The sequence below is a fragment of the Amblyraja radiata genome, chromosome 10, assembly GCF_010909765.2.
Source record: "Amblyraja radiata isolate CabotCenter1 chromosome 10, sAmbRad1.1.pri, whole genome shotgun sequence".
NCBI lineage: Eukaryota > Metazoa > Chordata > Chondrichthyes > Rajiformes > Rajidae > Amblyraja > Amblyraja radiata.
The window spans coordinates 8840798-8866611 of record NC_045965.1 but is presented as its reverse complement, the minus strand read 5'-3'; the positions used below and the strand labels follow the sequence as shown (position 1 = coordinate 8866611).

At 44.0% G+C, this 25814-nt stretch overlaps 1 protein-coding gene across 6 annotated transcripts in view; it reads right to left on the bottom strand.

Annotated features, from left to right (window-relative positions):
* aspm (assembly factor for spindle microtubules) overlaps positions 1–25814 on the bottom strand; it is a 92527-nt gene that overhangs the window by 39632 nt on the left and 27081 nt on the right. For 2 of the 6 annotated variants that reach the window (XM_033027990.1, XM_033027991.1), the window contains 6 exons: positions 23115–23313; positions 22194–22339; positions 21811–21939; positions 18840–19034; positions 4950–10730; positions 2503–2652 (listed from right to left, as the gene is read on the bottom strand). In XM_033027990.1, coding sequence (XP_032883881.1) covers positions 2503–2652; positions 4950–10730; positions 18840–19034; positions 21811–21939; positions 22194–22339; positions 23115–23313 — 6600 coding nt within the window. The remainder of the gene's footprint in view (positions 1–2502; positions 2653–4949; positions 10731–18839; positions 19035–21810; positions 21940–22193; positions 22340–23114; positions 23314–25814) is intronic. The other 4 variants (XM_033027995.1, XM_033027994.1, XM_033027993.1 and 1 more) reach the window with 4 other exon arrangements.

Genomic DNA, 25814 nt, shown 5'->3' with positions numbered 1-25814 from the left:
GTTGATCATGGGGAACAAGGATATGGCGGACCAATTGAATAACTACTTTGGTTCCGTCTTCACTAAGGAAGACATAAATAATCTGCCGGAAATAGCAGGGGACCGCGGGTCAAAGGAGATAGAGGAACTGAGTGAAATCCAGGTTAGTCGGGAAGTGGTGTTGGGTAAATTGAATGGATTAAAGGCCGATAAATCACCAGGGCCAGATAGGCTGCATCCCAGAGTACTTAAGGAAGTAGCTCCAGAAATAGTGGATGCATTAGTGATAATTTTTCAAAACTCTTTAGATTCTGGAGTAGTTCCTGAGGATTGGAGGGTAGCAAACGTAACCCCACTTTTTAAGAAGGGAGGGAGAGAGAAAACGGGGAATTACAGACCAGTTAGTCTAACATCGGTAGTGGGGAAACTGCTAGAGTCAGTTATTAAAGATGGGATAGCAGCACATTTGGAAAGTGGTGAAATCATTGGACAAAGTCAGCATGGATTTACGAAAGGTAAATCATGTCTGACGAATCTTATAGAATTTTTCGAGGATATAACTAGTAGAGTGGATAGGGGAGAACCAGTGGATGTGTTGTATCTGGACTTTCAGAAGGCTTTCGACAAGGTCCCACATAAGAGATTAGTATACAAACTTAAAGCACACGGTATTGGGGGTTCAGTATTGATGTGGATAGAGAACTGGCTGGCAAACAGGAAACAAAGAGTAGGAGTAAACGGGTCCTTTTCACAATGGCAGGCAGTGACTAGTGGGGTACCGCAAGGCTCAGTGCTGGGACCCCAGCTATTTACAATTTATATTAATGATCTGGATGAGGGAATTGAAGGCAACATCTCCAAGTTTGCGGATGACACTAAGCTGGGGGGCAGTGTTAGCTGTGAGGAGGATGCTAGGAGACTGCAAGGTGACTTGGATAGGCTGTGTGAGTGGGCAAATGTTTGGCAGATGCAGTATAATGTGGATAAATGTGAGGTTATCCACTTTGGTGGCAAAAACAGGAAAGCAGACTATTATCTAAATGGTGGCCGATTAGGAAAAGGGGAGATGCAACGAGACCTGGGTGTCATGGTACACCAGTCATTGAAAGTAGGCATGCAGGTGCAGCAGGCAGTGAAGAAAACGAATGGTATGTTAGCTTTCATAGCAAAAGGATTTGAGTATAGGAGCAGGGAGGTTCTACTGCAGTTGTACAGGGTCTTGGTGAGACCACACCTGGAGTATTGCGTACAGTTTTGGTCTCCAAATCTGAGGAAGGACATTATAGCCATAGAGGGAGTGCAGAGAAGGTTCACCAGACTGATTCCTGGGATGTCAGGACTTTCATATGAAGAAAGACTGGATAGACTTGGCTTATACTCGCTAGAATTTAGGAGATTGAGAGGGGATCTTATAGAAACGTACAAAATTCTTATGGGGTTGGACAGGCTAGATGCAGGAAGATTGTTCCCGATGTTGGGGAAGTCCAGGACAAGGGGTCACAGCTTAAGGATAAGGGGGAAATCCTTTAGGACCGAGATGAGAAGAAACTTTTTCACACAGAGAGTGGTGAATCTCTGGAACTCTCTGCCACAGAGGGTAGTTGAGGCCAGTTCATTGGCTATATTTAAGAGGGAGTTAGATGTGGCCCTTGTGGCTAAAGGGATCAGGGGGTATGGAGAGAAGGCAGGTACGGGATACTGAGTTGGATGATCAGCCATGATCATATTGAATGGCGGTGCAGGCTCGAAGGGCCGAATGGCCTACTCCTGCACCTATTTTCTATGTATCTATGTAAGGCATATGAAGGTAGATAAATCTCATAGGCCTGATCGGATATATCCAAGGACACTGGGATCCTAGACAAGAAATTGCAGGAGCTCCAGCTGAGATACATGAATCGTTAAACATGGGTGAGGTGCCAGATAACTGGAGGGCAGCTAATAACTTTGTACCTCCAATTAAGAAGGCCAAGCTCTATAGATCAGAGCACCTAACATCTGTGGTAGGTAGGTTACTGGGGAGAAAGTTATGTTGGCAGGTATGTGAATAACTTTCATTGTAGTTTTGTTTTCATGAGGCTGGCAAAAGCAGCATGGTAAACATGTGTAGAAGAAAATAATAATTTCATTGTCGGTAGAGTCCTGGCAAGCTTGTAACAAGCCAAAACGTCATGCTGCAAGGCCTCAACTCACATACAATTACCAACTTAAAAACAGAACATTAAAGGTGTTTGTGGAATTAAATCCAAAAAAACATTTTTACGAATTGAGAGGAGAAAGCCAATTGGTCAAGTCCTTAAGTCAATATTTAAGACAATGTCACATCTTGAACATTTTGCAAATCATTAACTCTTAGAGCACCTTAAAATCAAGTGATAAATATGCACATTATTTGACAAACCTCGGTCACGAGATATCTTTCAAAAATATTTTACAGGGGAGCTTGGGCAAATTTTTCTGAAGGTACAACTGAAGACCCATAACTTCATTAACAGGGATTCAGAAATATTTCAAAGGAAATACCTGTATTTTGAAAGCAGCATGTTTCATTTTGAAGTATTTTTCTTGTTCAACCTTTCCTTCACAATAAGCTCTGTAGTGTTGTTGTATCACACATGCTGCTTCCTTGTAGCAAAGGAATACTTGCCTCTGTTTCTTTCCACGATAACAAGCCTGCAAAAATAATATTAACTAAACCACTTTTTAAACATTCCTCATGAATTTCACCATGCACCTCCAATGCAAGGTCTTCTCCTTTTTGGATGAGCAAGTTATCTAAAAAATGTAAGGAGTTGTCCAGATGCTGTTCTCTGCAAACTCTCATTTTAAGAACATTAAACATTCTGAGGGGGAAAAAAACATTCCTCTTTATCACCACTCAATTAATTTAATGCAATATACAGTAGCATTCCAATGCTCTGCCTGCCAACTATTCAGCAATCCCAGATGATCAGCATTTGGCTCAATTATTAGCTGGAGCTATTTTCAACTTACTGGAGCCCCAGTTCCAACATTCTCTTTCAACCCATTGGACACACTGAAAAATGTATCATTCTGTGTAACATCTTAAAAATAAGTGAATTAGCAGCGTAATAGTCTAAAAAATCTGCCAGTCTGACCAAGTGTGTCAGAGTTTTTATACGATGCACTATATGATGAAGTCAAATGCTCCTCCACTTTTTAATTTAGTTTAGATTAGATATACATCGTGGAAACAGGCCTTTCGGATTACCGAATCCATACTGACCAGCGAACCCCGTACACCAGTTCCATTCGACACACCAGGAATAATTTACAGAAGCCAATTAACCTGCAAACCTGCACATCTTTGGAATGTGGGAGAAAATTGGAGCACCCGGAAAAAACCTACGCGGTCACAGGGAGAACATGCAAACTTCATAGAGAGCACCCATTGTCAAGATCAAACCATTGTCTCTAGCAATGTGTGGCAGCAACTGTAACGCTGTGCCGGCCCAATTGTTGATTTTATTCTACAGGTGCACAACCTTTTATCCGAAAGCCTTGGGACCAGACACTTTTCGTAATTCAGAATTTGTCGGTCTTCGGAATGGAAATTTGTTAGCGTAGATTTTAATGGCTGGCTCAGTGGTAGAGTGCTCGGCTCATATCCGCAAGGTCGCGAGTTTGCGCCTTGATCCCGGCAGTTACTCGGTCGCGAGTTTGCGTCTTCAATGTAGTTTTTTCTTGCAGAATAAATGTTTGTATGAAATGCAGTGTAGGAGAGGTGTACTGACTGTGTGGGCAGAACTTTGGAAGTGATTGTCCACCAGTCTAAAAAGCCGCTGTGTCTCCCTGTCCCTGGGATAGCAGGGGACGATCAAACAGCACAATACCCCCCTCCCCCTCCAACTCTAGAGGAATCCGCTCCCCGATGGGCCGCTACGGTGACAAGTGGCAGTTTGCCCACAGCCCGAGCTGCGCCCCCTCATCCGCCACCCCAAGAACAAGACGTACCTTGCACACCATCAGCTTCTGCCCCTACGTGTTCCTCTGGAGTTGGAGCGGGGCTGGAGTTGCTGCTGGCTGTGGGTCTCTGGGATCTCCGTGCTTGCAGTGGGCCTGGGGGTCGGTGTCCCGTTGGTCCTGACGTCTCCGGCCACCCCCCTGGACTGGAGCTGAGACTGGGAGCTGTACCGCCCTTGCCCCCTCCCTCTGCAACTGCAAACAACCCCACTCTCCTGCAAGGGCGGTACAGTTCCCGGAGGATGGCAGGTGGCCGGAGACGTCAGGACCAACAGGAACCCGCTGCCCGATGGGCCCCTACGACGCCCCGAGCTGCGCCCCGTCATCCGCAACCCAGGTTCCTCTGTAGTTGGAGCGGGGCTGGGCTGGGCTGCTGTTGGCTGTGGGTCTCTGGGATCTCCGTGCTTGAAGTGGGCCTGGGGGTCGGTGTCCCGTTGGTCCTGACGTCTCCGGTGACTGGCACGGTCCTGCTGGCATCGCCAACTTGAAGACAGTGCAAAGCCCCCGCGCCGGTGCAATGGGCGGGGAGCTGGAGAGGGGAGGGAAGGGGTCACACACATGGCCGGGAAGCAGAGGGGTGTAGGTGGGGTGAAACTGAAGGGAGCGACAATCTGTTGCTCGATACACTGTGTATCGTGAGTCTACCATGGGAACTTTTTAACTCAGCGGGCAGGCAGCAGCATATTGTCAATTATTAACCCTCCCGCGCAATATACCCGCTCCTTCTCTTTTATGAATGGGGATTTAGTTCCCCTTTCTTCGAGGACCGACCGGAGGTTCCACTGTCACCTCTGCGGGCCGCCCTCGGTGAACGTTTTCAAGGACCTTTATTCAAGGACTGAAAAAATGGCCGCTATTCGGAGGTTTTCGTTATTTGGATCTTCGGATAAAAGGTTGTGCACCTGTATTTTTATTATTCAAACCTTAAAATTGCAATAGGTTATACTGTACATATTCTAGTTTAAATTAACTTCGAAAAATGGTACCTGAATTTTCGTGATACCCCGATGAAGTTTTTTATAGCTTCTTCGTACAATAAATCCTCGTATTCTGGCTTGAAGGCTGATGACTGTCTTCCGGAATGTTAAGTAAGCACATCTCTGGTTCTTCATTAAGAAGTAGGATCTATATTGTCTTTGCAATACAAGAGTGGCTTTGATGTGTGCTCTGTATAGTTTTCTGGTTTCATAAGCACGGTAGTGAGACTGCACTACAATTGCAGCAGATTTCAGTTTGAGGAAGTCTTTCCTATACCAGATCATACGGAGTACTGACTGAACTTTTACAGCAGCCCGCTTTTGCTTAACCCACTGCCTAACCAACATACCCTTGTAGGCAGCCTGAATGGTAATGGTTGCATACCTCATTGACTGATATTGCACAAACTGGGAATGCCCTATTTTGCATGCCTTGTACCATCTCTGGATCATAATGGCTGCTTGACGCATAGCTCTGTAGCGTACCCTTGATCGGTATCCACGGAATGAAGCTTGCAGAGTGATTATAGCCGCCTTTTGAATCAAGAAATGTTTTCTTGTGACGCACATCATTAAGAATGAATTAATTTGGCGTGCTGCCTTAATTTTTTCAACCAATTCTCTGGCTTTGATCCCGCGGTAGAAGGCCTGAATACAAACAACTGCTTTTTTCAAACTATTATAATGTCTCACGTGGGCATCTCTTATCTGACAAGCTCGGTATCGTTGCTGTATAGCAGTTGCCGCCCAGTGCAGTTTCTTTAAATACTGCCGCTGTTTATGCATTTGATAGTAAGTCTGTATGATCCTGGCAGATTTGTGCATGCACTGCAAATGCTTTCGAACAACCATTCCTCGGTAGGCAGCCTGAAGCAGCAAAACGCTGCTGCGTACCTTCACGTAATTCTTGTGATCAGTTTTCATTTGAAGGTGTGTCCTATAATGGGTTTGTATTATTATAGCTGCCAATCTCATTGCCCTGTACGGAAGGTATAATCTGTGCATTCTATATACTGCTTGTATTACTGTTGCAGCCTTCTGTTTGTCCTGTATCTCTCTCCGTACCTTCATACCCCTGAAGGCAGCTTGAATAGATAGCGTTGCCCTCTGGATCGTAATATACATTTGCATTTGACTTCTGGCCAGTACATGTGCCCTGTACCGCTGTTGGATTACTAAAACTGCAGTTCTAAGTAACAGGTATTTTTTCCGTTCAACAAAAGCTCGTAATCTTCTCTGGATAACTGTTGCAGCTACATGAGTTCTTTGGAGTTGCTGCCTTGTCTTCATGCCACGGAAAGCAGCTTGAATACAAACTGCTGCTTCTCTCAAACTATTATACTGTCTCACATGGACATCTCTTATCTGACAAGCTCGGTATCGTTGCTGTATAGCAGTTGCCGCCCAGTGCAGTTTCTTTAAATACTGCCGCTGTTTATGCATTTGATAATAAGTTTGTATGACCCTGGCAGATTTGTGCATGCACTGCAAATGCTTTCGAATAACCATTCCTCGGTAGGCAGCCTGAAGCAGCAAAACGCTGCTGCGTACCTTCAAGTAATTCTTGTGATCAGTTTTCATTTGAAGGTGTGTCCTGTAATGGGTTTGTATTATTATAGCTGCCAATCTCATTGCCCTGTAAGGAAGGTGTACTCTGTGCCGTCTAAATGCTGCTTGTATTACAGTTGCAGCCTTCTGTTTGTCCCGGTTCTCTCTCCGTACCTTCATACCCCTGAAGGCAGCTTGAATAGATAGCGTTGCCCTCTGGATCGTAATGTACATTTGCATTTGACTTCTGGCCAGCACACATGCCCTGTACTGCTGTTGGATTACTAAAGCTGCAGTTCTAAGCAACAGGTATTTTTTCCGGTCAACAAAAGCTCTGAATCTTCTCTGGATAACTGTTGCAGCTACACGAGTTCTTTGGAGTTGCTGCCTTGCCTTTGTTCCGCGGAAAGCCGCTTGAATACAAACTGTGACTCTTTTCAGAGTACGATACCTTCGTACGTGAGCATCTCTTATCTGACAAGCTCGGTATCGTTGCTGTATAGCAGTTGCCGCCCAGTGCAGTTTCTTTAAATACTGCCGCTGTTTATGCATTTGATAGTAAGTCTGTATGATCCTGGCAGATTTGTGCATGCACTGCAAATGCTTTCGAACAACCATTCCTCGGTAGGCAGCCTGAAGCAGCAAAACGCTGCTGTGCACCTTCAAGTAATTCTTGTGATCAGTTTTCATTTGAAGGTGTGCCCTGTAATGGGTTTGTATTATTATAGCTGCCAATCTCATTGCCCTGTACGGAAGGTATACTCTGTGCATTCTATATACTGCTTGTATTACTGTTGCTGCCTTCTGTTTGTCCTGGATCTCTCTCCGTACCTTCATACCCCAGAAGGCAGCTTGAATAGATAGCGTTGCCCTCTGGATCGTAATGTACATTTGCATTTTACTTCTGGCCAGTACATGTGCCCTGTACCGCTGTTGGATTACTAAAGCTGCAGTTCTGAGTAACAGGTATTTTTTCCGGTCAACAAAAGCTCGGAATCTTCTCTGGATAACTGTTGCAGCTAGGTGAGTTCTTTGCAGTTGCTGCCTTGTCTTCATGCCACGGAAAGCAGCTTGAATACAAACCGCTGCTTCTCTCAAACTATTATACTGTCTCACATGGACATCTCTTATCTGACAAGCTCGGTATCGTTGCTGTATAGCAGTTGCCGCCCAATGCAGTTTCTTGAAATACTGCCGCTGTTTATGCATTTGATAATAAGTCTGTATGACCCTGGCAGATTTGTGCATGCACTGTAAATGCTTTCGAATAACCATTCCTCGATAGTTAGCCTGAAATAGCAAAACACTGCCGCGGATCTTCATGTAATTTTTGCGATCAGTTTTCATTTGAAGGTGTGCCCTATAATGGGTTTGTAGTATTATAGCTGCCAATCTCATTGCCCTGTATGGAAGGTGTACTCTGTGCATTCTATATGCTGCTTGGATTACAGTTGCTGCCTTCTGTTTGTCCCGGATCTCTCTCCGTACCTTCATACCTCTAAAGGCAGCTTGAATAGAGAGCGTTGCCCTGCGAATACACAGATAGATTTCTCGCTGCTGTCTGGTCAGTACCAAAGCTCTAAACTGCCTTTGCAGAATGATTGAAGCAGTTTTAAGATTGTTGTAGTGCCTCTTAGCCAGGAAAGATTTAGTTACACTTTGTATAATTGTTGCAGCTTTGTGCATTTCTTCCAGCTGTTTCCGGACTTTCATGGCATGAAATGCAGCTTGCAGCAACACTGCAGCTACTTTCATATTTAGATATTGTTGCCGTTGACGTTTGCTTTGAATGTGAGCTCTGAATTTCTCTTGTATGATCAGTGCTGCCCGTCTCCTAGTTTGAAATTCTACGCAGATTTTGTGCATTCTGAAAGACGCTTGTATTACAATACAAGCCTTCCGTTTCCTTCTAAATTCTTTCCTTGCAATAATACCTTTATAAGCTGCTTGGAGTGTTATTGCTGATTGGCGCATTGTCAGGTATGCACAACGTTCTTTTCTTGTCAACAACTTTGCTTTAAAATGAATTTGAACAGTTACTACAGCACCTTTTAACACTCCAAACTGGGTCTGTGCCCTAAACCTTCGGAAGGCAGTTTGAATGGTCACTGCGGCTTTGTATTGCACTTGTAGTTTTTCCCTTGCAGATAATCCACGGAACACTGCTTGAAGAATAATCACTGATGCCTTAATCTCAAGGTACTTAAACCGCTGCTGTTGTCCAACTTTGTAACTTCTGTACCAATTCTGGATTGCAATAGCAGCGTTTTGCATTGCCAAGTACTTTACTCTTGCAGTATGCCCTCTAAAAACTGCTTGGATTTTGCTAGCTGCTTTATGTTGAAGATTTATCTGTTTGCAAACACTATAACCTTTATATGCTGCCTGCAAACATATTACTGCTCTTTTGGTTCTTAGAAACTTCTGCCTTCGATAAGTTCCTTCCTGGTAGGCATGGAATCTTCTTTCAATTATGACTGCAGCAAGATGAATCCTAAGGTATTGGCTTCTTAGTCTATGCATTCTGAACACTGATTGAATTTTAATTGCAGCTTGTCGACACAAATACAAATGCTTTTGAGCAAGGTGCCGTCTAATAGCAGACTGAAGATATATACAAGCTTCCTTTTTTCTCAGATATTCTTTTCGCTTTTCGAAACATAGCTTGTTAGCCCGGTAACGTCTCTGGATACATGTTGCAGCCTTTTTAAGCGATCTGTAATAATTTTGTGCTTGGATCATTTTTACAGAGGCCTGAATTTTGACTGCTGCATTTTTAATTTGCAGGAATTTCTTTCGTGAAATATATGCACGGAATGCAGACTGGATCTTCACAGCTGACTGCGACAGGCAAATTTGTCTTCTTGTTTGTAACCGCCTGAATGCAGACTGTAAGACAATAGCAGCAGACCTCACCGTCCTATACTCAGCTTGTGCTTTCTTCTGAGCTAAAATAGTTCTAAAATGGGCCTGCAATGCCCAGGTTGCTATTTTCACTGAGTGGTATCTCTTCTGAGCACATGACCTTCGCACATGGGCCTGCAGTGTAATAATACATTGTCTATAGTACAAAAACTTCAATCGCTCTCTTCTCATTTTCCAATATGACTGAATAACTCGTGCAGCCTTCATTTTTCTGGCAAGCTGACGAATGCTCATACCACGAAAGCAAGCTTGTATAGTTATTGTTGCCTTGAGAATTAATACATATTTCTCACGTTGAGCTTTACTTTCTCTGCAAGCTCTATAATATTTTTGAATGATAAATGCTGCAGTTTTCTTGGAATGAAAGGCTCGTTGTGTCATGCAGCATCTAAACCATGATTGGATTTTAATGCAACTTTTTTTGGCATATAGATATTTGTGTTTTCCTCTGTGCATTCGGTACCAAGATTGTATTGTAACAGCAGCTTGTTTTTTACTGGCTTCTGTTTGTGTCTGCTGTTCCCGAAAAGTTGCTTGAATTTTCATAGCTACTTGCCGAAGTTTCAGATAGTGCTGCATCTCTTTCTGCCCCTGTCGTTTAGCTCTGAAGTGCCTTTGAATGGTAACTGCGGCTTGCCGGTACTGAAGGAACCTAGTTTGAGCCAAGTGCATCCTTATTGAAGACTGCATGACCACAGCAGCTTTCTGGACGGCAACATATCTTTTTCGTTGCTTGTACATTCTAAATGTTGATTGGATGAGTATAGCTGACTTATTTTGACGATCAAGCTTTCTGACTTTTAAGTGATGATAAGAAGTTTGAATTACTCTGGCAGACCACTTGAGTCTCTGATAAGATTCGTATTCGTGCTTTCCTGTAACATAAGCCTGTATATATTTCTTTAGGGTAATAGCAGCATTTTTCCTCCTGCGCATTTCAGTTCTTATGAGATATCCTTTAGCATGTGCTTGCAACAAGGATATGGAGCGTTGAAGTCTGTTGCTTCGGGAGAGAAATCCCCTTGTGTATTTCTGCAGTACCACTGCTGCCTTGATCTGCTTTTCCATTTTGTGAGCTTGCCACCTTCTAAATGCGGACTGTAATGTAATAGCTGAAGCCCTCAATCTTAAGTAATTCTTTTGCTCAGAGACACACAGCAGATGTGCTCTGAAATGCCTCTGAAGGGTAACAGCAGCCTGTAAAGTTTGTTTATAAGAAGCAACTGCAATTTTCATCCTAATGTATTTTTGCATGCAAATGCAAAATCGCCGTGCTCTCTGAAAATACCTTCTTCTAACGTATCCTCTCCAGTAGGCCTGTAAATTAATTACAGGAAACAAGGCATGAATAAAAACATTATGCATCAATTACTAGACATAAATTAGCTACTGATTGGCTACAATCTCGCATATTTACATGCAAATGTTCATTAATATGCACTGTCCCCATAAACAAATTATTTATTTATTTATTTATTATATTAAGGGGGATATGCCAACATTTAAAATTAAATAACACTCTAATATTCTATGTGATTACTAGAACCAGGATTTTGCCATAAATGCCATGTGCCTTTTTTGATGATTTCACCTGGATAATGCCCTTTTCACGATCGAGTGCGTAAATCTGCCTTTTTTTGCCTTTGCTCAAAGTACGTGCTATTTTCTTTAGTTGTACCGTGATTTTCTTTAGTTGTACCAATGACATTTTCTATGTTAACACGTTAATATTAATGTTATTATTAACATGTTAACATAGTATAACATAAGAAAATTTCCACCACCGGGGCGAAACCGGGGCCCCACCGTCGGTCGTTCATTCGTTCGGGCCGTTGCCTGCTGGTTCAGTCTTTTCCAAGATCCATTTAAGAAAGAACTGCAGATGCTGGAAAAATCGAAGGTAGACAAAAAATGCTGGAAAAACTCAGCGGGTGAGGCAGCGTCAATGGAGTGAAGGAATAGGCGACGTTTCGGGTTGAGGCCCTTCTTCAGACTGATGTGGGGGGGGGGGGGGGGAAACAAAGAAAGAGGCGGAGACAGTAGGACTGGAAGGAGAGCTTGTTTCTTGGTTTCTTGGTCCTCCAAAACATTCCAAATGAAATTTAAACTGGAGGTGGTGGAGGGAGGACTTAAGCCAGAAAGGGGATTTGGGAAGAAAGAGCGACCTTAAATTTAGTTGCATCTGGTTGGGTAACTATGGTAGGGTGAAGATTATTCCATGCTTTAATTGTGCGGGGGAAGAACGAATTGCTGTACACATGTCTTGGTAGCTGGAATCTCAAATTGGATCGAATGCCCTCGTCTGCTCCTAATTTTTTGGGTTTGGTGTAGGTTTTGTAATCTATGTCGAGCTGATCATTTACATTTTGTAAAAACAGGTCAAACAGTGAGCTTCACATCTGTCTTAGAGAGGGTTCCACCCCAGTGAATTCAGGAGTTTGGTAACACTCGCTTCTCTCTCTCATAGGTGTTAGTAACAAATCAAGCTGCCTGTCTTTGTACACGTTCGATGGAACAAATGTTTTTATTTGTGTATGGGTCCCGTGCTGCAATTGTGCAGTCCAAATGAGGTCCAACGAGGGTGGTATAGCTTCTCCTTGACAGAAGTTGAATTTTGATGAAATGATGAAAGTTGCGCCTCAGAAAATTTAGGACACCTGTTGCTTTCACCGTTGCACGATGAGTTTGACCATTCCAACGCAGATCATTCTGCAATTTGATGCCAAGATACTTGGTTTGTTTGGATTCTACAAGGGTGGCACCAAACATATTGTGAGATACTTCGCCTGGATTCCTCTTTCTGGTGACATGCATGGTTTCACATTTGGAAGGGTTGAACTGCATGCCCCATTGTTGTGACCACTCAACCATTGTATCGAGATCCTTTTGGAGAGCATCTTCATCATCAGCTGACTTAATTGGACGGTACAGCAAACAATCATCAGCGAATAGTCTGGTCGTACTTGCGACTTTTTCATGGGTGTCATTTATGTAAAGCAAAAACAGATGTGGGCCAAGTATTGTGCCCTGAGGTGTACCACTCAACACTGGACGCCAATTGGAACTCTTTCCGTTCACACACACGCGCTGAAGACATTTTGTCAGGAAACTGGAAATCCATAGTTTTGTGTTGGAACGAATACCATAGAAGTCAAGCTTCCGAAGTAGTCTCTGGTGTGGGATGACATCAAATGGTTTCAAAAAGTCCAGCACTACTAAATCCGTGATGATGTTACCATCAAGGTGCTTACCCAGGTCATTTGCCGTCAGGATAAGCTGAGACTCACATGATCTATGCCTCCTAAATGCATGCTGGTTGTCAGCAAGAATGTTATGTTTGCTCACGTGTCGCATCAGATTACTATCAATTAAATGCTCCAGCAGTTTGCAGCAAGTACTTGTTAATGAAACAGGACGATAATTCGCTGGGTTGGTCGTTGAACCCTTCTTAAAGAGAGGAGTGATGTTAGCCTTCCTCCAATCCAGCGGAATATCACCCGAGTCAAGCGATTGTTGGAAAATGAATTGCAAAACTGGAGCCAGTTCTTCGGCACCAATCTTGAGGGCTTGATTCTGTATCTGATCTGGTCCAATTGCTTTTGTGGTATTGATGTTGAGCAATAAATTCTTGACACCTTCAACCTCAATTTTAATCGCAGGCATATCAGCATACTGGCTTGGCGGAAGGACTGGAAATGATGAAGGCTCCATATCTTCCCGGGTGAAAACGTGTTGAAATTGGTTTGCAAGAGCTTCTGCTTTCGCCTGGTCGTCAGTGATCAGACAGTTGTTCACTTTAAGCATCTGGACACCAGAGCTGTCTGTCCGTCTGGATTTCACATATTTCCAAAAAGCCTTGGGTTGCTCTCCCCCAAGACTAGAAGAAACATGTTGTCTATGAGCACTCCTAATTGCACGATCGACTTGCTTTCGCACTCTAGTAAAATTGTCCCAGTCCAGTTTTGCACCCCTTTTTTGGCACGGATATAAAACTTCTTTCTTACTGCAGAGATGTTTCAGTTTTGCCGAAAACCAAGGAGGACGCATATGGCCCTTAATGAGTTTTTGAGGAACATGATTTGTAACAATATTATTTAAAGAGTTTCTCAGCCACACGCCACAGTCTTTTACGGATCTTTTATCTGGTTGCAGGTTGAAGAAATCTTTTCCTAATTTTTTTGCTAAGTCTTTAAATTCCTCACTGTTCACTTTTCTCCAGAAGAAAATTTTACGTGGTGGTTTTGAAGGAACTTTAAGCTTTGTGTGCAGTTTTGCTTGGATAATATAATGATCGCTAATTCCAGTACACGATGAAACTTCAGAAATTAAATCTGGATGCGAAGTGAACAATAAATCTAAAGTATTTTCGGTGCCACTTGTCTCATCACGCCTGGTAGGGAAAGTGACTTTTTGGGACAGGTGATTTTCCAGAGTAAGGTCAGCTAGGGCTTCCTGGAGTGCCCCTTTTGGTTCGCTTTGTATGCCGTCAGACCAATCTACAACTGGGACATTGAAATCGCCCCCCCAGGATGATAAGTGGAGAGTGTGACGAGGCGTTAATTTTGGAGATGTTTGATCCAAGATCTAAAAGAGTTTCTTGTCAGGTGGTCGGTAAAAGCTTCTGATCTGTAAAGCTGGGAAGGGGGAGGAGGGCGAAGACAAGGGCTATCTAAAATTAGAGAAGTCAATGTTGATACTGCTGGGGTGTAGACTACCCAAGCGAGATACCCAAGCTTGTTTCCTCACTACATTTACTGCTGACACCAGTCGCAATTCTGAGTTTGAGTAATCTGTGCAAGGCTGATTATGCAAATTGATGCTGGAATTCCACTGTGGGAATTGGAAAACAAATCTCTCAGAGATTATTTTAGAGAAATACACAGAGGAACATATACCAAGCGAGTCATCATTATGGAAAAAATGTTGACAGCAACTTCAACATTATTCTGCAGAAAATTAGAGATGATGTTGCTTGCAACAAAATATGGATCTCAATAGACGAGACAACCGATGCTGTGGGGAGATATGTTGCCAATGTTATCATCGGTACACTGGAGACAGGTCAACCATCAAAGGGCTATTTGTTGACAGCAGAGTATTGGAGAAGTCAAACAGCTCTACTATTGCTCAGTTGTTTACATCTTCACTTATTGTACTTTGGTCAGAAGGTGTAAAACATGAGAATGTTCTTCTGTTTGTGACTGATGCAGCTCCGTACATGAAAAAAGCTGCTCATGCTCTTAAAAGTTTTATTCCCCAAAATGTTGCATTTGACATGCTTAGCTCGAGGACTTCATAGATTTACCAAGTACATACGTGACTTGTTTCCAAATGTTGATCGCATAGTTTCCAATGTCAAGAAAATCTTCCTCAAAGCACCCTCACGTATGCAGTTGTTCAAGGAAATGGCACCCCGTTTTGACTAGGTGGGGTACATAGCTCTCTGCTGTACTCTACAATGCTGCACATTTTGAAAAGATAAAATAAATCGTCAACTGTTTTGAAGGACAAGAATCTGCTGCAGTCAGGATCGTCAGTGAAATCATGCAGAAAAAGTCCCTCCACCGTGATCTTATGTTTATTGCTTCCCATTTTGCCAACTTCCCACAAGCTATCACTTCCTTTGATAAACATGACGAAACATTCGTGAATAACTTGCAGGCTTTCAATAAAGTAACTGACGATATTCGTTAAGGTCCTGGCGATGTAGGAAACTGAGTGATTTCAGCGAACTAAGATCTTGAAGAAATACAAAACATAGCGAAAGTTCTCAACGGTAGTTGTAATGCACACGATATCAAGTATAAGCATAAAGTTTCCTTTATTGTCATTCAAACTTTTAGTTTGAACAAAATCGCGAACCTTGCAAGAAAATAAATTAAAGAAAATTAATAAATTAACAGAAAATAAAATAACAGAACACACAATGAACACAGTTTAACGTCCACTACAGTGAGACCACCAGGCTCCTCCTCAATATGATGCAAGGCAAAAGTCTTAAAGTCCTTATCTCTTCCTTTCCTGTTCTCCTTCTGCGTTGAGGCGATCCAGGATTTCGATGTTAGGCCCCCCGCCGGATGATGGTAAGTCCCGTGGCCGAATCCGAGCTCCGCGAACGGGCCAGCCCGGGACGGACGAAGCTGCCACCCTCCAGTCCAGCGGATGAAGCTGTTGTTGCGCGAGCTCCGGAGAATCGGTCACCAACCTGGGATCTGCGAGCTCCCAATGTTGTCGTCCACTGGGCCCGCGGCCGAAGCATCCGAGGCTCCGAAGTCGGCCAGCTTCACGATGGCGAGTCCTGGCTCTGCCTCCTGAGCCTCGAGGTCGGTCCCAGTTGGAGGCCGCCAGCTAAACGATTAAGCCTCAGCGCAGACGGAGATACGACAAAGAAAAGGTTGCATCCCCCCCCCCCGAAGGAAGAGACTAAAACAAGTTTCCCCCACCCCCCACACATACACAACTAAAAATAAACTAAAACAAACATCCAAGACAAAAGAAAACAAAAGAAAAAGGAAAAGACAGACGGACTGCAGGTGAGCCGCAGCTGCATGTCGACATGAATATAGAGTTTGTTGCTTGTTTCGGGAATGCACCAGTGACCTCAGCTGAGGTACAAAGAAGTTTTTCACAACTGAAGCATATTCTATCTGATAGACGGCATAGTTTAACACTAGATAATTTGAAAAAAATGCTGGTAATTATATGCAACTAGGCAACTTTGGTCATTTAATGTAGTATACCTTTATATTACCATTTTTAACCATATTTTGGTGATGGAAATAATACCTTTTGTGTCAATAAATGCCTTTTTCATGCCTTTTTTTGTAATTTTATTATGCCTTTTTGCCTGCCTATTTCAGAGTTTTTTAGTGCCTGAACATCCTGGCTCTAGTGATTACAATACAAACTAGAATAACTCGGTGTGAGAGAAAGCATCTGCAGAGAGAAATGGACACACAAAGTGCCAGATTGGGGCCTTTCTTCAGATTCAGAGTGGGGATGGCTGGTAGAAAGAGATAAGGCACAGTAGTTTATGTTTTTCCTCGAGATTCAGACACCTGTAGTTCCTTATCCCTCTTCGTTAGTTAATTATGAGGTAAGATAGGTCACCGAGAACAAGGGGGTTGTGGGGGGAGGAGGTGTGTGGGGGGGGGAAGGGTACGTGGACGGGAGGATTGTGGGGGGGCGGGGGTGTGTGTGTGTGTGTGTGTGTGTGTGTGTGTGTGTGTGTGTGTGTGTGTGTGTGTGTGTGTGTGTGGCAGATTGTCGGGGCGGGGGGGGGGGGGTGCCTGTTGGGGCAGGGGAATGTCGGAGCGGGGAGGGAGGGCAGGTGGTGTGAGGGCAGGGGGAGTTGTGTGGGGGGGGCGAGGGTGGTTTGTGGGCGGGGGGGGGTGTGTGTGGGGAGGTTGTGGGGTGTGTAGGCGGGGGGGAAGTGGGGGTGTGGGCGGGAGGGGGCTTGCGGGGGGTGGGGGAGGGGTATGAGGGAAGGGGGAGAATTGTGGGGGGGTTGTGGGGGCAGGGGGGTGTAGAGGAGAGGGATGTGGGGGCGGGGTTTGGGGGGAGAGGGGTGTGGGGGAGGGGGGAGAGAGGAGTGGAGAGAGTTCGGAGAAAAGACGGGGAAGAGCCATGGGGGAGAGGGTGGTATCACGGGGGAGGGGGGCAGGTGTCAGTGAGGGGGGCCAGACAGGAAGGGAATGGAGCTGGCGGTGCAATGAGGACTCACAGTGGGCACTGGTCACTCTCCTGTGCCGGGATCAGGGTCTCCGCTTTCCATTTGGCGACATCTCCAACCCCTCCAAAAATTGTGTCCGTTTCGAGACCTCTGCAAGCTCCAGTAAATACGCGATGGCGCAGGAAGGGGCGGACCGTTCCCGGGAGTGACAGGCAAAGAGACCAACCCATGTGGTGTTGACTAGCAGGAGAGGAAATCAATCTGCGCACGCGTGGTTTTTAAGATTTTTAAACCTCGCTAACCTTTACGTTATATCACCGATCGGAACAAAACTTGTTGCGCTCGCAGCACAGGGGAACGGCGAGTGAGCTGGCTAACATCGTAGCACTATCGCGTACCGTTTTTGTGCAAATAGAAAAACCCCGCAACCCGGAAGAGCACAAGATCAGAATTTTAATTAGGTATAGATGATCAGGTTATCATCAAGATTGAAGCCGATGAAAATAAAGATGCCACAACAATATGGTTAGAAAATTAAGCAAGCTGGAGGAAGAGAATAACTCAGTTATTTTCTAAACTAGAGAGAAAGTACTAAGCTAGTTGTGGAGATACACAAAAAACAGGAGTAACTTAGCGGGACAGGCAGCCTCTCTGGAGAGAAGGAATGGGTGACGTTTTGAGTCGAGACCCTTCAAACTGGTTAGGGAAAAGGAAAATTAGAGATAGACAGTGATGCGGAGAGATAAAGAACAATGAATTAAAGATATGTAAAAAGTAACGATGATAAAGGAAACAGGCCATTATTAGCTGTTTGTAGGGTGAAAGTGAGAACCTAGTGCGACTTGGGTGGGGGAGGGATAGAGAGAGAGGGAATGCCGGGGATACCTGAAGTGTGAGAAATCAATATTCATACCACTGGGTTACAAGCTGCCCAAGCGAAATATTAGATGCCGTTCCTCCAATTTGCTTTTAGCCTCACTCTGACAATGGAGGAGACCTAGGACAGAAAGGTCTCTGTAGGAATGGGAAGGAGAATTAAAGTTTCCAGCAACCGGGAGGTCAGGTTGGTTCACGCGGGCTGAGCGAAGGCGTTCTGTGAAACGATCGCCCAGTCTGCGTTTGGTCTCATCGATGTATAAGAGTCCACAACGTATACGGTAGATGAGGTTGGAGGAGGTGCAAGTGAACCTCCGCCTAACCTTAAAGGACAGTCGAGGTCCCTGGACAGCCGAGGGAGGAGGTATTACGACACATGCTGCATCTTCTGTAGTTGCAGGGTAAGGTGCCTGAGGAGTGGGTGGTCTGGGTGGGAAGGGAAGAGTTAACCAGGGAGTTGCGGAGGGAACGGTGTCTGCAGAAGGTGGAAAGAGGTGGAAATTTCGGAGCATTATGTGTTGTATGCGACAGCTGATGGGGTGGAAAGTCAGGACTAGGGGGACTCTGTCCCTGTCATGACTAGGGGGAGGGGGGGGGCAATGGCGGAGCTGTGGGGGACAAAGGAGACACAAGTGAGGGCGTCATCTATGATGGGAGAGGGGAACCCCCGTTTTCTAAAAAATGAGGACATCGCGAATGTTCTAGTATGGAACACCTCATCTTGGGCGCAGTTGCGGCGCAGACAGAGGAATTGAGAGTAGGGAATAGAGTCTTTGCAGGAAGCAGGGTGGGAAAAAGTGTAGTTGAGATAGTTTTAGGAGTCAGTGTGTTAATAATTGATGTCTATTCATAAATTACTTTAAGGCAAATGATCTAACCTGAAGAACTGTTGCTGCTTCATTCTGAACTGCTTGAATCTTGAGCATCACCAGTGCTTTAGTCTTCTGTCTCACCACATGGCTACGCCAGGTAGCTTGTATAATAATAGCAGCCTTGTTTCTTTTCTTGACCTGTTGCCGATGCAAAAACCTACGCACTGCTGTCTGATTAAGGCACGCAGCTTTCTCTTTCTCCTAAAATACAATACAATTGTTGAATTTAAAAAGGGAAACATTGCCTCTCATTTTCAAATTCTAAAATTATTTCTGGCATTATTTACAATGCAAAGCATATGTTGATAAGTTAACAGAGAATAATATTGAAACATGTTTGTGAGGATAATGGCTTAAACGTGTTAGTTTAATACATCGCACATCATCCAGGCTTCCATAAACATTATTGAAAATAAAAGGTCTTGCCACCAAAATATTTCAATTTTTTGTGTACTTTTGATGTTCTGAATTTATCTCTGGACTACTGAGAATACTGTTGCCACATTTCATCAGGATGCAGGTATATCTCATCAGCGCACTTCCATGGGAAGGAGTCCTCGCCCCCCAATGATGACCCTTTTCCCCGTCTCCAACGCACCCCCTCCTCGTGGAACCCCTCTCGTAAAGTCCCGGCTCTGGAACTCTTTATCCAGAACTGCCGCCGCGACGTCAACCGCCTCAACTTCTCCACTCCCGTCTCACTCTAATCTTTCCCCCTCTGAACGCACTGCCATTGAATCACTCCGCAAAAACCCAGATTGGGTCATCAAACCAGCCGACAAGGGAGGTGCCGTGGTAGTCTGGCGCGTCGATCTCTACAAAGCTGAGGCCACGCGCCAACTCTCGGACACCTCCTCCTACTTACCCTTGGACCATGACCCCACTGACGAGCACCAGGCCACCATTTCTAGCACCATCACCAACTTCATCAATTCCCACGCCCTGCCCGACCAAGCTTCCAACCTCATCGTTCCCCAGCCCCGCACGGCCCGTTTTTACCTTCTCCCCAAAATCCACAAACCCGGCTCTCCCGGCAGACCCATTGTCTCTGCGTGTTCGTGCCCCACCGAACTCATCTCCACATACCTTGACTCCATCCTATCCCCCTTGGTCAAATCCCTTCCCACCTATGTTCTAGACACCTCAGACACTCTCCGCCGCCTCCACGCATTCCACTCTCTGGGCTCACCCCCTCATCTTCACCATGGATGTCCGGTCACTCTACACCTCCATCCACCACCAGGATGGCCTCGGAGCCCTCCGGTTCTTCCTCGACCAGAGGAGCAACCTATACCCAGCCACTGACACTCTCCTCCGCTTAGCGGAGTTGGTCCTCACCCTCAACAACTCTACATTTGACTCCTCCCATTTCCTCCAAACACAAGGCGTAGCTATGGGCACACGCATGGGCCCCAGCTACGCCTGCCTCTTTGTCGGGTACGTTGAACAATCCTTGTTCAATACGTACCAGGGCCCCATCCCCGACCTCTATCTCCGTTACATTGACGACTGCTTTGGGGCCACCTCCTGCACCTACACACAACTGACTGACTTCATCCACTTCACCACCAACTTCCATCCGGCACTCCAATACACCTGGACCATTTCCGACACTTCCCTACCATTCCTTGACCTCACCATCTCCATCGCAGGGGACAGACTCCTGACCGACATACATTACAAACCCACTGACTGACATGGCTATCTGGACTACACGTCTTCCCACCCTGCCCCCTGTAAAGACTCCATCCCCTACTCCCAATTCCTCCGCCGCATCTGTTCCCAGGATGAGACATTCCATACCAGGGCATCGGAAATGTCCTCGTTCTTCAGGGAACGGGGATTCCCCTCCGCCACCATAGATGAAGCTCACACCAGGGTCTCATCCATACCCCGTAACACTGCTCTCTCTCCCCATCCCCGCACTCGCAACAAGGGCAGAGTCCCTCTGGTCCTCACCTTTCACCCCACCAGCCGGCAAATACAACACATAATCCTCCGCCATTTCCGCCACCTCCAACGTGACCCCACCACTCGCCACATCTTCCCATCTCCCCCATGTCTGCTTTCCGCAAAGACCGCTCCCTCCGCAACTCCCTCGTCAATTCTTCCCTTCCCTCCCGCACCACCCCCTCCCCGGGCACTTTCCGTTGCAACCGCAAGAAATGCAACACCTGTCCCTTCACCTCCCCCCTCGACTCCATTCAAGGACCCAAGCAGTCGTTCCAGGTGCGACAAAGGTTCACCTGTATCTCCTCCAACCTCATCTACTGCATCCGCTGCTGTAGATGTCAGCTGATTTACATCGGTGAGACTAAACGGAGGTTGGGCGATCGTTTCGCCGAACACCTCCGCTCAGTCCTCAATAACCTACCTGAACTCCCGGTGGCTCAGCACTTCAACTCCCCCTCCCATTCCCAATCCGACCTCTCTGTCCTGGGTCTCCTCCATTGCCAGAGTGAGCAACAGCGGAAATTGGAGGAACAGCACCTCATATTCCGTCTGGGGACCTTGCGTCCGGATGGCATTAACATTGAATTCTCCCAATTTTGCTAACCCTTGCTGTCTCCTCCCCTTCCTTAACCCTCTAGCTGTCTCCTCCCACCCTCCCATCCGCCCGCCCTCGGGCTCGTCCTCCTCCTCCTCCCCTTTTCCTTCCTTCTCCCCCCCACCCCCCATCAGTCTGAAGAAGGGTTTCGGCCCGAAACATCGCCTATTTCCTTCGCTCCATAGATGCTGCTGCACCCGCTGAGTTTCTCCAGTAATTTTGTGTACCTTCGATTTCCAGCATCTGCAGTTCCTTCTTGAATACTTATGTCTTGTGTTTTTGCAGAATAATTTGATCTTACACGTCGTTGTGTAACTATTCATTTTTTACCAGCCAAAAACATCACACATTGCAATAACTGTTAGATTTACCCAAAATCTTAAGAATGGGTAATTTGGGCAGCAGAGTAGCATTGGATAACTAAACTACCTTCAAAAGCTGAAGCTCACAGTTTAGCTTATATTTCCTCCAAGCAGCCTGTACGATTCTGGCAGCCCTTGCTTCTTTTCGTAGGTCGAGAAGACGAGCGCAAAGAAATGAGACATAAGTGATAACAACCTGTAAAAATTAAAATGTACTTCAGAGAAATAGTTTATGTAGCAATGATAGATTGCCATTCTGTCACATTGAATCATTCAATTCAAGCAGCAAACAGTCATGGGCTAAAAATTAAATGGAATTAAAACATTTAAAACAGTTTATTAACAAGATCTGCCTAATAAACTTCCAGATAATGATGTAACATTGCATTGCTCAGAATTAGTAAGCTATGAAAATCTTAATGCATTCACTTGGAAATCTGAAATTTGTACCTTCTCTTCTGGGATGGTGTTTGACATATCCACATGCCGTATCATAGCTGGGATTCCTCCAAGGTCTGCAACAGCAGTAGTCACTAAATTAAAATTCTTCTTTTCATTTATCAACAGTTCTTCATAGATGTTGGCTGAAGGTAATGCTAAATAAAGACAATGTACAAGTCTGTATCATTTGAACAGCAAAACTATGGCAGCAAACCACTGAAGCAATGTGACCATTAATATTTACTTGTATTTTATTCACTTTAGCAAAATTTCACTTGAGCACAAGAACACTGTGCAGAACTACAGGTGTGCTCAAACCAAGAATAAGGTTCGCATGACTTCACAACATTTCCACATCAATCATTCTAGAAATAAATGTAAGAGCAGTTTAATGTTTGTTTAAAATATAAAAAGGCCTTACTAGTCTTCAGGGAGAAATGTGTTTACATTCTGAAATCTTTATGTTTCTCTACCTCAGGTGAACACACCTTTCAAATCATAAAGGACCTATTATTCATATTAAACTACTTTATATCTATTATTCATATTAAAGTGTATCTTATGTTGCACAAGCCTAGTTTCTGTCCATTTTAGGTTCATAAATGTCCTTCTGATTGTTGATTATATCTGATCACTACAATTATTCTCCCCCTTTCTCCTTAAAAAAAAAAATAATTCCAAATGCAAATTTTAAAATTGTGTTTTTGGACACGGTGTTTCAGCATAAATTGTTCATGGCAGTGGAGTTTTGAAAGAGGTAATTCAGAGATACTGAATGTGGTGGTTATCATTTATGAAGTTCTATAGATTCTGGAATTGTTCCTGTCGATTGGAGAGTAGTGAACATCATTGAAATACATATTTCTTGACATTAAGGTTCAAGGCAAGATATAATTGAAGTAGAACAGCCATGATTTTAATAATACTTACAGTTTGCAAGTATGGCATCAATGGAATTTTCAGATTCACTAGTTGATGTATCAATTGCCACTGTACCACGCTCTGCATATTCTTCTGTCTGAGTGGTTCGCTGACAGATTTTGTCCACAGCCAAAAGGCTAGGATGGTAATGATGGATCAGGTAACAAAAAATTCTGCCATCAGAAAACGGGACTGTGAAATTCTCAGCCTGAAACAAGAAAAAATAACTGCATTAGACATGAACCGCATACAAATCCGCATACAAATTTAATTTTAGAAATCAAGTTATTCTTGTATTCCTCAGATAAGACTCTTTAGAATAGCCATTGGCCAATGTACGAGTTGAGCACATACCAGAATATTCTTATTCAAATCACTTTGTCGATAGCAGAATTATTTTTAGATTTATGACACTACCCTGTACATCTACACTTATTGGATCAGTAAATTTGCAATGCAACTTTTGAATCTACCTACGTTAGATATAAAGTACGCAGAATGCTAATCACTACATAAATAAAGTGTATTTGCCTTGTGTTGCCTCAGGCTTTATTGCCAATCTTAAATCCTTGTACTCAATCTAGTTATCAATCCTTTACACCATCCAATGACCATCAATTATTTTTCATTTGAGCCTCATATACTTGTCCTTGGCATTACATTCAATTGCAAGGTATTATCATGGTGTTACTTATCCTTATATTATAGCAGCAGAAACAAGAGTTCTGCCATGACATTAAATCATCAGTGGGAACACTATTTATAGTTTATTGACACTGGAAAAGTAGATTTATGGTATTGTCCTGTACATGCATTGTGGATCTGTACATTTTTAGCATTGCCAGTTTCCCTTCAAGTCAAATTCAGTGGTCTTGTGTTTTTTCCCTTCATTCAATATAAAACTGGTAAAATTCATATTTTACATGGTAGGCAATTTCACATTTGGTAATTCGATAAAGCTGAATGAAATAAAATTTTAAACAAAGTAAATACTACTTATGATGGTGAGGCTAATAAAACAATTTGAAAATTTGCCACATCGCATCTCAAGCTATACATAAATTGAACCAATTTTTAAATCACTGATTTCGTTATGACATATTCTTTTTAATTCAAGGTGTTTACATGCATATTCATAGAACTTTTAGAAACCTCAATCTAGACAAGATTAAATTTAAAGGAATAATCAACTGTATCAGGTAACAATATTCCAAAGCATTAAATTCTTACGTGAATCTTAGAAATTTGAGTTAAGAAACTACAGTTCAACATAATCCGAAAATAAAATCAGTCATAACGCTATGTTTCTCATGGATCACATTTGCAGAGCTGCCAAGTTTTGTCAGAGCTTTTCAGTATTCTAGTACCTGAAAATCAGTATTTTGCTGAGGAAATCAGTATTTTTACGCGGTGCCATTTTGCTGAATAAATGTTGTTTTTTATGTGCGATCATACCCACGTAAGAGTACAAGAATGCATCTTTGCTACCAATTGACATGCTTCTGCGCACCTTACTTGACAGTACATTCATTACCATCTCTTTGTATACTGCTGTTTGAACAGCTGCTTCTGCTTTTAACACCAGATGATGACATAGAAGCCATTTTGGAAGTCTCCCTCCCTCCTTCCTCACTTTCTCCCCCTTCCTCTCTCCTTCCTTTTTTTCTCCCTCCCTCCCTCCCACTCCCTCTCCCCCTCCTTCTCCCTCCCTCTCCTAATAGTCTGTGACCCATAGGGCTGTGGCCATAGCGCTACTTGTAAAGCCTATGGCGCTATGTGTAACGGCAATAGTGTTCCAGCTGGGAGCGCTATTTTTAGAACCCGTAGCATTTAAAATTCCCACGTGTTAAACTGACAGCACTGTTTAAACTGGAGCAGAACAGGCAGATCAAAGCTTACAAAAATTATCCAGATCTTGAAATTTAAAATAATAATAGATCTAATCTGCTATTATTTTTTAAAGTTTTAGTATCTATATAATTAAAAGTCTCATCTTGACCACTTCCTGTCTGCGCTGTACATTGATTATAGAAACGCTACGATGTATCGCTGTGAATTTTGGCCATCTTACTCAGTCCTCCTCCGCTGACGCAGAGCCAGCCCTGAGGATTTTTCCCATCAATGAAAAATAAAAAAGTAATTGGCGTTTAGACTGGACTATAAAACCCTGGATGCTTGGACGCGAGTCAGTCACTCTGCAAGATTGCGAGGGAGAGGCCACGACTGTCATTCTAAGCTGTGAATCAACTGAGCTGTGAGTCTGCAATGTACTTGTAATCAATGATTTGTTAGCCCTTAATGACAATGCCATGAGTTGTTTGGCCTGCTGCCCTGTCTGTGCTTGAAAGTGCAATGCTTAATTGGAAATGAAATGAAAATGCCATGAGTTGTTTGGCCTGCTGCCCTGCCTGTGCTTGAAACTGCGATGCTTTATTAGATCCGACTGTGTTTGGAAGGAATAAATGCTTTATTAGGTCCGACTATGTTTGGAAGAAATAAATGCTTTATTAGGTCCGAATGTGCTTGGAAGGAATAAATGCTTTATTAGGTCCGACTGTGCTTAGCCCAAAAGTCCCGCTCATTTCGTGACTTAGTGGACAGGTTGTACTGATTGCGTAATTTCCGGTGAGTGCAGAGGTCGCGCCGATTGCGTAATTTCCGGTAAGTGCAGAGTTCACGCTGATTGCGTAAGTGCCGCTGACTGCGGAA